Source organism: Leptosomus discolor, chromosome 14 (assembly GCF_034619465.1).
Source record: "Leptosomus discolor isolate bLepDis1 chromosome 14, bLepDis1.hap2, whole genome shotgun sequence".
NCBI classification, from domain to species: Eukaryota; Metazoa; Chordata; class Aves; order Leptosomiformes; family Leptosomidae; genus Leptosomus; species Leptosomus discolor.
This window is the reverse complement of record NC_141404.1, coordinates 15556958-15569500: the sequence shown is the minus strand read 5'-3', so window position 1 is coordinate 15569500 and position 12543 is coordinate 15556958. Positions and strand designations below refer to the sequence as shown.

The 12543-nt window shown below is 63.5% G+C and overlaps 2 protein-coding genes across 6 annotated transcripts in view; both read left to right on the top strand.

Annotated features, from left to right (window-relative positions):
- Positions 1-5517, top strand: part of MGRN1 (mahogunin ring finger 1) — a 55965-nt gene extending 50448 nt beyond the window's left edge. For 2 of the 4 annotated variants that reach the window (XM_086473244.1, XM_086473240.1), the window contains 5 exons: positions 1428-1651; positions 2589-2712; positions 3254-3299; positions 3928-4035; positions 5275-5517. In XM_086473244.1, coding sequence (XP_086329370.1) covers positions 1428-1651; positions 2589-2712; positions 3254-3299; positions 3928-4035; positions 5275-5387 — 615 coding nt within the window. In that variant the 3' untranslated portion in view covers positions 5388-5517. Of the gene's footprint in view, positions 1-1427; positions 1652-2588; positions 2713-3253; positions 3554-3927; positions 4036-4665; positions 4711-5274 lie in introns of those variants that run through there. The other 2 variants (XM_086473245.1, XM_086473243.1) reach the window with 2 other exon arrangements.
- Positions 5518-6460: 943 nt separating this feature from the next.
- On the top strand, positions 6461-9393 carry NUDT16L1 (nudix hydrolase 16 like 1). 2 transcript variants are annotated; one of them, XM_086473050.1, is made up of 3 exons: positions 6461-6682; positions 7213-7473; positions 8453-9393. In XM_086473050.1, the coding sequence occupies exons 1-3, from the start codon at positions 6461-6463 to the stop codon at positions 8924-8926; spliced, it is 957 nt and encodes a 318-aa protein (XP_086329176.1). In that variant the 3' UTR covers positions 8927-9393. The 2 variants fall into 2 exon arrangements, with proteins under 2 accessions (XP_086329176.1, XP_086329177.1); XM_086473051.1 differs by lacking the exon at positions 7213-7473.
- Positions 9394-12543: the final 3150 nt, after the last annotated feature.

Sequence of the window (12543 nt, the reverse complement as noted above, 5' to 3'; positions counted from 1 at the left end):
GAACCTGAGCTTTCGACGCAGAGAACCAAAACGAGCAGCCTTTGAACCCTCGGTCTGCACAGCCAGGAGAAGATGTCCCAAACGCGAGTCGGGGGTTTTGTCTCCCTCTCTTTTCTGTCTATAAAATAGCACCTCTGAGTTGCTCTCTGGAAATGAAATGGTTTTATGGAGGTGGCTTTTGGCCCCACCGCCTGCAGGTGGCAGCAACTGCGAACCGATTCCTTGTTCAGCTGACTCGGTTCTCTTGCAATCACCAGCAAGCTCACAACCGTCACAAGGCCGGTACTTAGGGGATGTGGGTTGATGCTTGACCCCAGGTGCCACTTCTGCTTTCCTCCCCGTCGGATCTAGCTCCTTCCATGACTACAAGTGAGTCAGTTCAGCAATCAGCTCACACCGAATTAAGGGCTGTGTTGGAACAGGTCGCTGGGCAGACTCATCTGCAGCTGTGTGTTTGGGAGATCAGGCCCAGAGAAGCTGCAGGAGTTCAGGGCCAGGCTTAGCAGCAGCACGTCATCTTAGCTACAGCATAGAACCACCTGCCTGAGGATACAGGGCTGAAACAGCTCAATTTAAAGCAAGCCTGCACTGCTGCAGTCTCGCCTCTTTGTTTGCAAGTGGGCTGGGCTGCCTATGGCCTACCAGGTTACAGCATAAACCCCCTTTGTCTCCAAGTCCACAGGATCTTTATGATCAGGAGGATTTTTGGAGTTAAACCAGTATTGCTTTAATGGCTTTGCGGGGGTCCCTTTGACTGACAGCTTAGTGAGTTACAGAGGGAAAGGGAATTGGTGCAGTTTTGCCCTCCTCCCTTATGGGGTCAGGGGTTCTGTGATCCCTTTCCTACCTTTTAGCAGAGGCGACTGTGTGGAGAGCCAGAGTTAGCAGCTGAGAGGCTGAGACTGTGGGAGAAGTGGAAGTGGTGTCGGCTCCGAGGACCAGCTCTCAGGACATACCCTCTTCCTTCGACTCTCTCTTAGTGACACTGGTGGTGCTGAGAAACAGCTGCGTGAACCAGGGCTGGAAGCACTGGGGTGCTTATTGAGCTGAAAGGGTCTCTGAACCATTGGAGAAACTTTTAGGAGAAAAAATCCGAACGTATTTTATAGCAGCTTTCTTAGGAACCTACTTTCTCACCCTCCTAGCCCAGCTCTTGAAAGTATGGGGGGGCAGTGCCCAGCCATGTTCTGGCTTACTGAGATGCCCGTCTCTCAAGCATTGCTCTGGAAACTTGCCTGGGCCATCAGCGTTTCAACCCAAAGGGGAGCGTGAGGCTGAGGCCCTCTGGGGAGGTGGCCGTGGGGGTGGGACACTTGGGCATGCCATGGGGCGGTGCAGGGCTGGGTTGTAGCGGGGCCTTCCCTTTCTAGAGAGGCTTCCACCCTGGTGAGGGTTTCTTAATGTGCCCCTCTCTTTCTTACCCACAGAGCTCTGACAACATCCCGCCGGGCTACGAGCCCATTTCCTTGCTGGAAGCGCTGAACGGCCTCCGCTCCGTTTCCCCCTCCATCCCGTCAGCTCCTCTGTATGACGAGATCAGCTACTCCGGCGTGGTGGATGGGATGCCGCCCGCCAGCCGCCCGCTGGTTGGGATGGACAGAGCCGTGGAGAGCAGCCACCAAAAGGGCAAGCGGAGCAAGTCTCCAGATAGGTCAGCATGGGGACGGAGGGGTCCACTCCTCTTGCAAGCCCTGAGGGCTTGTGGCCACACATGCTGGGAGCCAGGAGAGGGCTCTGGCTAGTCCCATCGCTGGTAGCACTGCTAAATCAGAATTTTAGGCCAGCAGGTACTCATGCCAGTGAGAGAACTGGGACACCGCCCCTGCGTTCAGCCTGAGGTGACCAGCTTATGTCTCCTAAGGGCTGGCTTTGTCACCAAAAGAAAGAGGATTTTTAACAAGGAGAATTTAATCCAGGCTTTGGATGGAAATGTCTCTTTCCAATGCAGTTAGTCCCTCAATTTGCATTTGACATCCAAAGATTGTTGGATTTCAGCTTTCCATTGAGTTCCCCAGGAGCAAAAGAGTGGGGAGAGAAGTGACCTGAATTTCAGAGCACAAAATGCTGAATGAGATCCTTCAGTTGTTGTCTGAAGCCTCTTCTATTGGCCTTGCGATGGAGGATGTAGATGTGGATGCTGAGGAGTAGGCAGCCCGCTGCAGGTGCCCTTCATGTGTCCCTTGCAGGGCCATATAAATGGGGTCAGACTGGGTTTGTTCCCGGCACTCCTCACTGTCCTCCATTCCAAACGTGCCTTGGGAAGGGAGCCCCTGAAGGTGTGAGGAAGCAGTGTGGGACCTGGGCCTCTTGCTTTCCCATGCAAAGGCAGACTTGTCCGAGTTGTGTTACTGTGACGGAGCTCTGCACCACTTGGCTCTGCCCCAGAAACACTCCTGCTGCTCTTCTCCATGTAGCTGGTGCAGGGGGGCCCTGGTGAATTTAGCTCAGAACTTTGAGCTCCTGCTTTTGCTGCTGATGGAGGGCCAGGGCAGGGGTGGTGACAACTGAGCTGCTGCCACCAAATCTGCCAGGGCCCATGGTGCTGGCAGCGCTGTGGCTCCTTGCAAACGGAGTTTCTCTTGCCGCAGCACACTACGGTCTCCCTCATCCCCAATTCACGAGGAAGATGAAGAGAAGCTCTCCGAGGACTCTGACTCGCAGCCAGCACTGAGTGGGGGTGAGCTGGTCCTGAGAGAGACCAACTCTCCAGAAGTAAGTCTGTGCTCTGCTGGGAAGCTGCTCTGAGCCAGAGCTCTTCTGGGGGCGCTTCCGGGACACAGGAGGTGCCTCGTGAGGGGCCATTGCTTCCTCAGTGACAGGGTAAAGACGAGCTCCTTAGCAGGAGCAGCCTGGAGCCAACAGCCTCGGCTCCCTTTGTTTACCCGTAGGGCTCCACGGGGAAGGATGTAGCCACTCTCTGTGCCCTTAACGTGTCTGGGAGCTGGTGGGTGGGAAAGCCACTGGGCTGCAGCCATGTCAGAGCTGACCTTCCCCCAGCTTCCTGGAGGGGCCCAGCAGTGTTTGGGGCAGGGGCAGAAGCTGGGCCTTGCTGGGCTGTCAGCACGTGCTGTTGTTGCCTGTAAACCCCATCCATCCTGGCCCATGGTGCCACAGGACTGATGGGTGGCCCCTTGGTCCTTCTGGGAAACAAGTCATGGCCCCGAGGGCAGCTCTCTGGGGAATGCCAGAGCAGAGGCAAGCACAGCGAGGGCCTCCAGCCCGCAGAAGTAACCTGTGTGGTTCCTCTTTACAGAGTGTGGCAGGGGAAGAGATCGAGGAGGCCTCGTCCCTGCAGCAGGGTGAGTGTGCACTCAGCCATGGGGGCAGCCAGACCTTGTCTTGGCATCCAGCTCCTCTGTGGTGGGACGGGGACAGCTGGGGACTGGACATACAGGTTCAGAAACATCCAGCCCCTGAAATCCCATCTCTGAGCGGCTTCACCAGGACCCTGGTACTTCCCTGGTCTGTCCTGGGAAGTGGGGGAACAAAACAAACAGATCTCCCTGGTTTATTTGCCAAGTGTCTCTCCTTGCTGTAAGTAGAGCTGTCTATGCCATGGGCTGCCTCCTCGCATGGCTGAGGGGGCAGATGGCTGCATGCACCAGAGTGGTCCTGGTGAGACCATGGCTGCAGTACTGGGCGTGCAGGATGTGCCCCATGTCTTTGGGCTGGGTCTCTGGTGCTCAGTCAGCATCCAGAGGGCACGAGGGTGGAGTGGGAGGGGAGTGCTGGGTGCGTTTTGGGGTGTTAGCCTGTACATGAGCAGAGCTGGCCCTTTGGCACTGTGACCTGGGCTCTCCTGAGACCGCTGCGGGGCTGGGGGGGCCTGGGGAGCTTCCTCCCGTGGAAGATCTCAGCCTGTCCTGCTGGTGTGCCCCAGCAGAGCCGGTCTGGGCGCTGAGGGGCTGCGCTCTCGGCTCCTTCCAGGTAGCCGCCCGCCCTCCGTGGAAGATGTCCTGCAGGATGGCGGCTGCAGCGAGCACCGGAGCCTGACGCAGTCAGAGAGCGACCCCCCGGTAGACGTCTACCTGCCAGGTAACGGCCGCGCCGTTGGGGCCGGAGGCACGCTGCCCGCCTGCCGCGCTAGCTGCTGCAGTTCGAGGCACCGAGGGGCTCGGGGGGCTGGCAGGCTGCGTGCCTGACCGCGGGCAGCCTCGGGGGGCTGCAGCCTTGGGATGGGACAGGAGCGCACCTGCCTGGAGCACGGGCTCCTGCTTCCTTCCAGTGGCAGAGCGAGCTGTGGGCGAGGGGGGCTGACACAGAGGTAACTTGCTCCCCCCTTCTCTCTCCTTCTCCCTCACCCTTTTGTCTCTGTCCTTCCCCTCCTTTCTCCTCTCTGGGCTGCGGCCGTTCGATGGCACAGTTTATGTGACAGTGGCCTTCCATGTGCCTGCCCCCAAACCGCGCTCCTGCTTGTGGCCGAGGGAGGGGAACCGTCTGGGCTGGCTTCTGGGAGGCCGAGCCGGCGTGGGGGGCAGTGGGCACCCCTCTGCCGCAGGGCCGTGTCGCGGCGGGGAGGGCGGCGGGGTGCCGTGCTTCGCTGGCCTCACCACCGACTGTTGTCGTTGCAGCCTGTTTTCTTCCGTAGAGTCGCAGTCTGTTCCGAGTACCTCTCTAATGTCTCCTTCCCTCTCTGTCTGCCTTCCTCCCTCCTGTCTTGGGCAGCACTGGGTCCCGATTCCTGCTCTATTGGTATAGAGGAGTAAGCTGGTACGTCTTCTCATTCTTCTTGCGCATCGCTGGTGTGTGGGGGCAGCAGGACCCCTCCTGGGAAGGCCAGCAGCCAGGCAAAAGCGGGGATGGGACCGATCCTGGCCCTCGGGGCAGGGAAGGAGGGGGCAGCAAACCAACTGGCCTGCACTGCTGGCCCTGTCCTGGCTCCGTTCCCATTCCTGACACCAGCATCCTCGCACGGGTCCCCCCTGGCCCCCCCAGTGTGGCAGAAAACCCTGCCCTCCCCACCGGCTTCTGCTGGGCTCCTGGGTGAGGGCTCTGCTGCTGTGGGCACGATGATAATCTGTTGGCTTCTCCCAGGCTGGTGGCAGGCACTGTGTCCCCTTAGCGTCCTGTGTCCCACCCCTGCCACTTGGTGAACGTGCACCTTAGCAGGGACAGAGGGAATGGAGCTCGTGGGCTCCAGCCCTGTCTCCTGTGCTCTGTGCAGGGTAGGAGGGGGCGGCGGGGGTGATGGTCTCCCCTGGCACCCTGCATGGAGCTCTTAGTCTGACAGCAAAGCTGGCATTATTGGGGCTGACCCCCCTTCTCCTCACTCAGGCTCATCAGACTTCACCAAGATGCTCCCTGGCCGAGGCACCGGCAGCCCCACGCAGCCCCTTCTCTTCGAGCAGACGCGTCTTCACCTGGAGGACGAGCAGAGCCTGTCATGAGCGGGGTCGGACCTCCCTGCCCCGGCCGTCGGACCCCAGACCCCACGCACAGCCTCTCCCTCCCCCTCCCCCAGCGGGGCTGGCCTGTGCTCACCGCTCCCCGGGGGATGCAGCGTGGCGTGTCGCCCTGGCACAGCCCGGCTTTTTTTAAAGATGTGCATGTTTCCCGGGGGTGGGTAGGGGCTGGTGACGTGTTTTCACGTGGGATGGGGCAATTTTGGGGTTAAAAATCAGCAAATGAAGGACACTACCGTTGTATATTTTGTACGCACTGAGCACAGCCCTTTGCTGTCACTGCCCCTGTACATAGCTGCGGCCCTCCCTGGGGCTTGGGGTGAGCCTTGCCGGGGTGCAGGGCTCCGCGAGGGGGGGGGGGGCGAGGGCCCGCCCCCCACGCCCCCCCCCCCCCCCCCCCCCCCCGGCGGAGCCCGGCGCTGTCCACGCCGTGTGCCTTGTTCTGCTTCTGCGGCGGGTCCCGGGGCGAGCCCCCCCCCCCCCTCCTCCCCCTCTATGTTTGTAGTAATAAACCCGTGGAGCAGCCACGCGTGTCTGTGCTTTTGGGGGGGGGGGGGGCGGCGGAATCCAGCTCCCATCTGCATCCCCCGTGGGGCTGCGGCCGGCGGAGGGGCGGGGCCGAGGAGCTGAGGGGCGGGGCCGAGGAGCTGAGGGGCGGGGCCGAGGAGCTGAGGGGCGGGGCCGAGGAGCTGAGGGGCGGGGCCGTGGTCCCCTCGTCCGCCTTTTTCCCGGCGTGCGCTTCGGCGCGTCCACCACCCCCCACCCCCACCACCCCCCCAGCTTTGATCTTATTGGTCGCGGGAGCCGCCGGCCCTCGAGTGGCCGTTGCCTTATATGGCGAGCGACGCGGGCAGCAGCGCCCGCTCCCATTGGCCGCCGGCCGCGATTGGCCGCCCAGCCGAGGGCTGGCGCGGAGATTGGTGGGCATGGCCTAGCGCCCATTGGCCCCGGGGCGCGCGGCGTGCCGCCACTGGCTCTTGCGGCGGTCGGTCCCGCCTTCTCCTCACCGTCGCCGTCGCGCCTGCGCGGAGCGGGCTCCAGGGGCGGGCGGCGAGACGATGGCGGCCATGGGGGCGATGGCGGCCATGGGGGCGCTGCCGGCGGGCGCGTTGCCGCCGCTGCCGACGCTGGGGGTGCCGGGCGTGCCCGAGCTGAAGCCGCTGACGCGGTACGAGGCGATGCGGCTGGGCCCGGGCTGGAGCCACTCGTGCCACGCCATGCTATACGCGCCCAACCCGGGCATGCTCTTCGGCCGCATCCCGCTGCGCTACGCCGTGCTGGTGAGGGGGCGGGCGGGGGGGCGGCGGCCGGGCCGGGGCCGGGGCCGGGGCCGGGACCAGGGGGCGCGGGTGGGCCCTCGGGCTGGGTCGGGCCTTCGGGCTGGGTCGGGCCGGGCCGGGCTTGGGTCGGGCCGCGGGCTCCGGGGGAGGCGGGCTGAGGGCAGGCGGGCGGGCCCGGGCGGGCGGCGCGGCGGCGGCGGCGGCTCTGGCTCTGGCTGTCCGGTAGTTCCTGTGCAGGGCGGTAGCATCAGGCTTGGCCGAGGCGGCGGCGGGCCCGAGCCCGGGGGGGAGCCCCCGGGACCCCCAGCTGTGCGGTCGGGCCGGGCCCACCTCGGCTCCCCGGCCCAGGGCCGCGGCGAGCTCTCGGAGACGGTGTCGGTGAACGGTCCTGGATGCGCTGGAGCTGGTAGGGCCGCGCCGGAGCGGCCGGGAGGCTTCCCCGCGCGCCTCCGCCTCCGCGGAGGCCTCTCCCCTCGCCCCCCCGCGGGGCCTCCGCTGTGCCCCATTAACACCATGCGCCTCTATTGCAGATGCAGATGCGATTTGACGGACTACTGGGCTTTCCCGGGGGGTTCGTGGATCGCCGTTACTGGTCCCTGGAGGACGGTCTGAATCGGGTGCTGGGCTTGGGTTTGGGCTGTGTGCGCCTGACGGAAGCTGACTATCTGTGCTCGCACCTGACAGAGGGGCCACATCGCGTGGTGGCACACTTCTACGCCAGGCAGCTGACCCTGGAGGAGCTGCATACCATCGAGATCAGCGCGGTGCATTCCCGAGACCACGGGCTGGAGGTGGGACATCCAGGGAGGGGGTGTGTAGAGCTCTGAGCGTTAGCCCCAGGGAAGACGAAGCTTCCCTCCTAGGTCTGCCGGGCTGCCGTCTCTTGCAGCCCGGCGGGGGAATGCACCGCACGTAGAGCTACCGACGGCGAGTGCCGTGCACCGCCGCGGAGCGCTGGCATTAGGAGGTCTGGCTGTTGGCTGGGGTCGTGTCTCGGGCTCCGGAGCGTAGCGAGCTCGAGCTCCGGCCTTTCCCAGCGACTGCCCGCGTAGGGAAGAGCCCTATTTGCCCGCTCAGCCTCAGGACGCGGGTCAGGTCCGTCTCGCATCTGGTGGGCATCTCCCGCCACTCTGGGCTGAGTGACCTGGACCGGAATCGCGACCCTCGGTGCGGTGATGTGTTGCTCTAACCCCCGTTCTCCCTGGCTCTCACGGAGGCAGTGCGGGAGGCAGCCTTCCTCCCGGGTAGCCGGGGTCCGGCTGACGCCCCGGGGCAGAGCACGAGAGCTAGGGTCTCCCTGTGCGCCCGCCAGGCGCTCGGCAGGTTTCTGGCAGCTGCGTGAGCGGAGGCAGATGGCCCTGGGTTGTGGCGCGGTTGAGGGGGACGTGTGGGTAAGCCGTGGTAGCCCCAGGCAGGGCAGGGTGCGGAGGGGGAAGCGGGGCTCCCCGTAGCGGCCTGGGGCAGCGGGATCCCCCTGAAGGGGCAGGAGGGGGAATGGAGCCAGGGCTGGGCTGGGCTGGGCAGGGAGAGCAAGGGCCTGGTGGGGCTCCGGGAGGGGCAGCGCAGGGGCTTCAGCCGGGCTGAGGGCAGGCAGGCGAGGGCAGGGGTCGGTGCGGGAGGGAGGGGCAGGATCTGGTAACTGGGGCAGGATGGGCCTGGGCCGTGGGCTGGCGGGGTGCTGGGGTGAGGGTGTGGGGGCAGAGGGTGGTGCGGGGGGGGGGGGCTGGTGCTGCCGTGGCCCCTGCTGAGCTGTGCCCCGTGCTGTTGCAGGTGATGGGCATGGTCCGTGTCCCCCTCTACACCCAGAAGGACCGCATGGGCGGGCTGCCCAACTTCCTGGGCAACTCCTTCGTTGGAACCGCCAAATTCCAGCTGCTCTTTGCCCTGAAGATCTTGAACATGGTGCCAGAGGAGAAGCTGGCCGAGGCAGTGGCTGCCACGCAGAAGCCGAAGAAGGCGGCTATCGACCAGGCAGCAGGAGCGACAGGAAACCTGCCTGCCGCCAAGCCGCTGAACGAGCTGGCGGCGTCCGCTAAACCAGGCGATGAATTGGCAGATAGGGCAGAGAACCAGGCGGCTGCGCAGGCAGCGGCCGAGGCCACGGAGCAGCCGGTGGCCGGGCTGGAGAGCGGGGCTGTGGCGGAGCAGCTGGTGGCTGTGCCAGCAGCCGAGGCGGTGGAGCAGCCGGTGGGGCTGGGGGCAGACGCTGTGGCAGAGCAGCCGGTGGCTGAGCCGATGGAGTGACGCCGCCGTGTTCGCACTTGATTAAAAGTGGGTGAGACTAGAGACTTTCTTCTAACTTTCCAACCCGGCGCTGGCTGCAGTTGCTGCCCACGCGATTCCACTGCCCAGCCGGGAGGGTTTGGGTTTGTCTGAAGCAGGGGAAAGCGATGTATTTTTATGGCCATTAAACTCTAGCGAGCTTCCCAGATCAACCTGCACAGCCCCCTGCAGAGAGTTCACCTGCTTATGTGAGGGCGCCAAAGCCTTAGAATTCTGTTTTGATTTCAGGGACGCACTGCTGCCACGAGGTCCCGTTTCATTTTTAAGGAACAAAAACGTCTTATTTTTTAAAATGCCCCGTGTTGATTTGGACACGGCTGCGTTTGCAGTGGACGCAGCTGAGGGAGGGGGCTGTGGTCAGGCTCCCCTGCCAGCGCCAGTGGAAGGGCTCCCCTCTGCCACCGGCGGTGCAGCCAGGCTCCCGCGCAGGGTGCTGGCGCAAGGGGGTGGCGTGCCGTGAATTCCCTCTGGGGCGCGGGGGGGGGAAGTGCTCGTGGGGGTGTCTACCTGGAGATCTGTGGGAGCAGAAAAGTGAAATAAATGGCTTTGCTGAACGCTTCGCAGTGGGGATCATTCTTGACCCGTGGCGCAGGGCCTGCGGCGCCCCAGAGCTTTGGGGGCGCAGGGGCTGGGGTAGCGCAGCGCTGGTCTTTCCCTCTGCCCCAGGGCTCTGGTCTCGGCCCTGCTCCTTGCTGGACTGTGCCAGTGCACGAAGCTGGAAGTGATGGGCAGGGCCCAGAGCTGCTGCTGGCAGCCCCTCAGCTGGGGGAAGCCGAGGCAGAGGGTGCTAGCAGGCCGCAGGCTGGCTCAGGGCACTGCACCACTGCCAGCTCATTCCCTGTTGCTGCAGGGTTACTCCAAAAGGGCTTGTGCAGCCAAGGGTGGCAGGCAGGGGCCTGGGAAGAAGCCGTCTGTGCCACTGCAGGTGCCAGAGCACCACCCGGGCACTGGCTTTGTCGGGGGGGGGGGGGGGGGGGGGGGTGTGTTTGGCCAAGGCCCCGGTCTCCGCAGGGTGAGGCATTCCAGCTGAGCTGCAGTAAAATCCTCCACCCACCCAGCAGCCCAGTTGCAACGGGGCAGGCTCTGCGCTGGAGGAGCTGCTCCCCCTGCTCCAGCCTCCAGCCCAGCCCTGTCCCCCCTCTGCCTGCTCCCAGCTGATCCCTGGCCCGGGGCAGCAGCAGCAGCTCCCCGTTGGCGCTACCCCCGGTGAGGTGACAGGGCCTGCAGTCGCCTGCATCGCGGCAGAGCACAAGGTCAGGTGAAGGTGCTCGAGCAGCCGATGAGAGGCAGAGTGACAAACGACTCAGAAAAGAGGTTTGGTTTAATTGAAGACATTTAGAGAGGCCAATGGTGGCAGCACAATGCTCTTCAATAAATAACGGGCTGTGAGGAGGGGACGTGGCTGATGGGGTGGCAGGAGGACACACAGACCAGTCACAGCTCCCCTTGGGATGTGCTCAAGTGCTGCAGCCGTGGAGTTGGGCTGTGTAATGGGCAGGATGGAAAGGGGGGGGGGGGGGGGGGGGCAACATCAGTCCCAGGCAATCAGGAGAGAAAGAGATTCATTCTGGTCCAGAGAAAGCAAGTGCTGAGGAAAACCAGGGGCTTGAGTTGCTAAAGAAATCACACAAACCACTAGCCGCATTTGTGTGAAAAAGTGGGTAAGCCGAAAAAAAAACCAACCCCAAACCCAAAAAGTAGTAACACAAATGAGGCTGGAAGCATGCTTCAGCTCTGCCCCGAGCCAGCACTGTGGCGAGGAGGGGTCACAATAGCCCCTGCTGCCACTGGGGGTCAGCTGGGCTGCGACAGGAGCATCGGGGACAGGTAGAGCTGCACCCGAGGTGACCACACTGAGGTCAGCCCTGCCTTCTTGGGGCTTGAAGGTCTCTAAGGATGGACTCCTCAACAGCTCCAAGTCTGACTGTCCTCCTGGAGACACCCTTTCACCTTGTGTCAGTCATGGAGCTGGAGCTCTTTGTGCCTCAGAAGAGGGACCAGTGCCTCCCGGCAGAACAGCTGCCTGCTGCTCCAAAACACGCTGTGCCAACCCCCGGGGCTGCAGCAAGCTGCGTCCTGCAGCCGGGGAAGCTGCGCTCACCGGGGCGTTCTGTGCCGGAGCCACCTCCGAGCTGAGCCGCAGCCCAGCGCCAGCCAGCCCCGGGGCAGCAGCAGGGCACGGTGCCCAGCAAGCTCGCCTCCTGCACCTCCCACCTCAGGGGCTGACAGCCACTGCCACGACCATACGGTCATTCAGGCTGCAAGAGCTTCACCTGCTTTTCTTTCTCTTCTAAGCCTGAGCCTGACCTGTGTCATGTCTCACCCCCAGGCTCTGCCCAAACCCGCCGGCAGCACCTGCACATCCAGGCCAGGCACCAGCTGCAGCTCAGACCTCCGTTGCCCAAGTCCCAGCTTCAAAATGAGAGGGGGGTGAGGAACACGGTGCTGAGCAGGGGACAAGCCTCGGCTAGGGAAGGGGGATTTGCCAGGGGAACCCGGCAGGGCGCAGGGATACCTGCCCCTCTGACACGAGCCCGGGCTGGGGCAGCTGCAGGGAGGCCCACCTTCACAAAGTGCTCCCCCAACCTGGCTCCAAGGCGCAGGATGGGGCCTGGCCTTGCTGCAGGGGCCTCCGCCCTGGATGTGACCCAGTACCGAGCTGAGGGTCAGCCCCAGGCCGGCCCAGCCACGGAGGGGTCCTGCAGCCAGGGCACGGCTGGACAGCCGCTGGCAGCCCGCCCACCGGCACAGCCCCTGAAGATGCCCAGACCACGCCAGGGAGCAACGCGGAGGGCTTTTCTTCAGCAAGAAAGAGCTGTTGTGACCTGTGCACAGAGCTCATGTCCCTAAAGATCCTGCAAGAGCCCAGCCCCGGTGCCAAGTGAGGGTGCAGGCAGTGGAGGAGGAGGGCTCTGGGCTGGGCTCCGCAGGGCGGCGGCTGCAGCAGCAGCTCCACATCCCCAGCTCCCCTCCCCTGCTACGTTCCAACTTGGACAAAGGCAGAAAGATCTATACAGTATAATATATATATATATATATATATTTCACTATGAAATAGCAATTTCATTCCCTGCCTTCTACTTGATGCATCCTGAACTAGACGCTTCTTTTTAAGTCACTCCGGAGAGCTGGCGGGGCTGGGTAGTTTCTCAGGCGAGGCAGTTTGCCTCCCTGGAAGTTACCCGCAGGAAACACCAGCAGCTGACTGGGCAGGACCCAGACACGATCCTTGCTCCCCCCTCTCCCAGAAACAAGGGCACGACTGTGTGTTCTGCCAGCAGCGGCCTGCCAGGGCGCCAGCGCAGAGGCGTTCCCCTCGTTAACGCTGCTTTCAGCGGCCGCGGGGTGGAAGCAGCGACCGACCCCCTCTACATCCCGGATACACGAATAGGAGCAAACCAGAGGCGAGGGAAGTGGCGGGGACAGTGCGACATGCACACAGACCAGTGACGCAAAGGGCCCTCAGCTACGGCACGGCCAGGCGCCTCGCCCCACAGCCAGGCCCGCCCGGGCGGTGCTCGCAGGCTCCAGGCCGCGGGGGTAAGTCAGGGCTGCAGCCCGTCAGGGGTGAAGTCTGC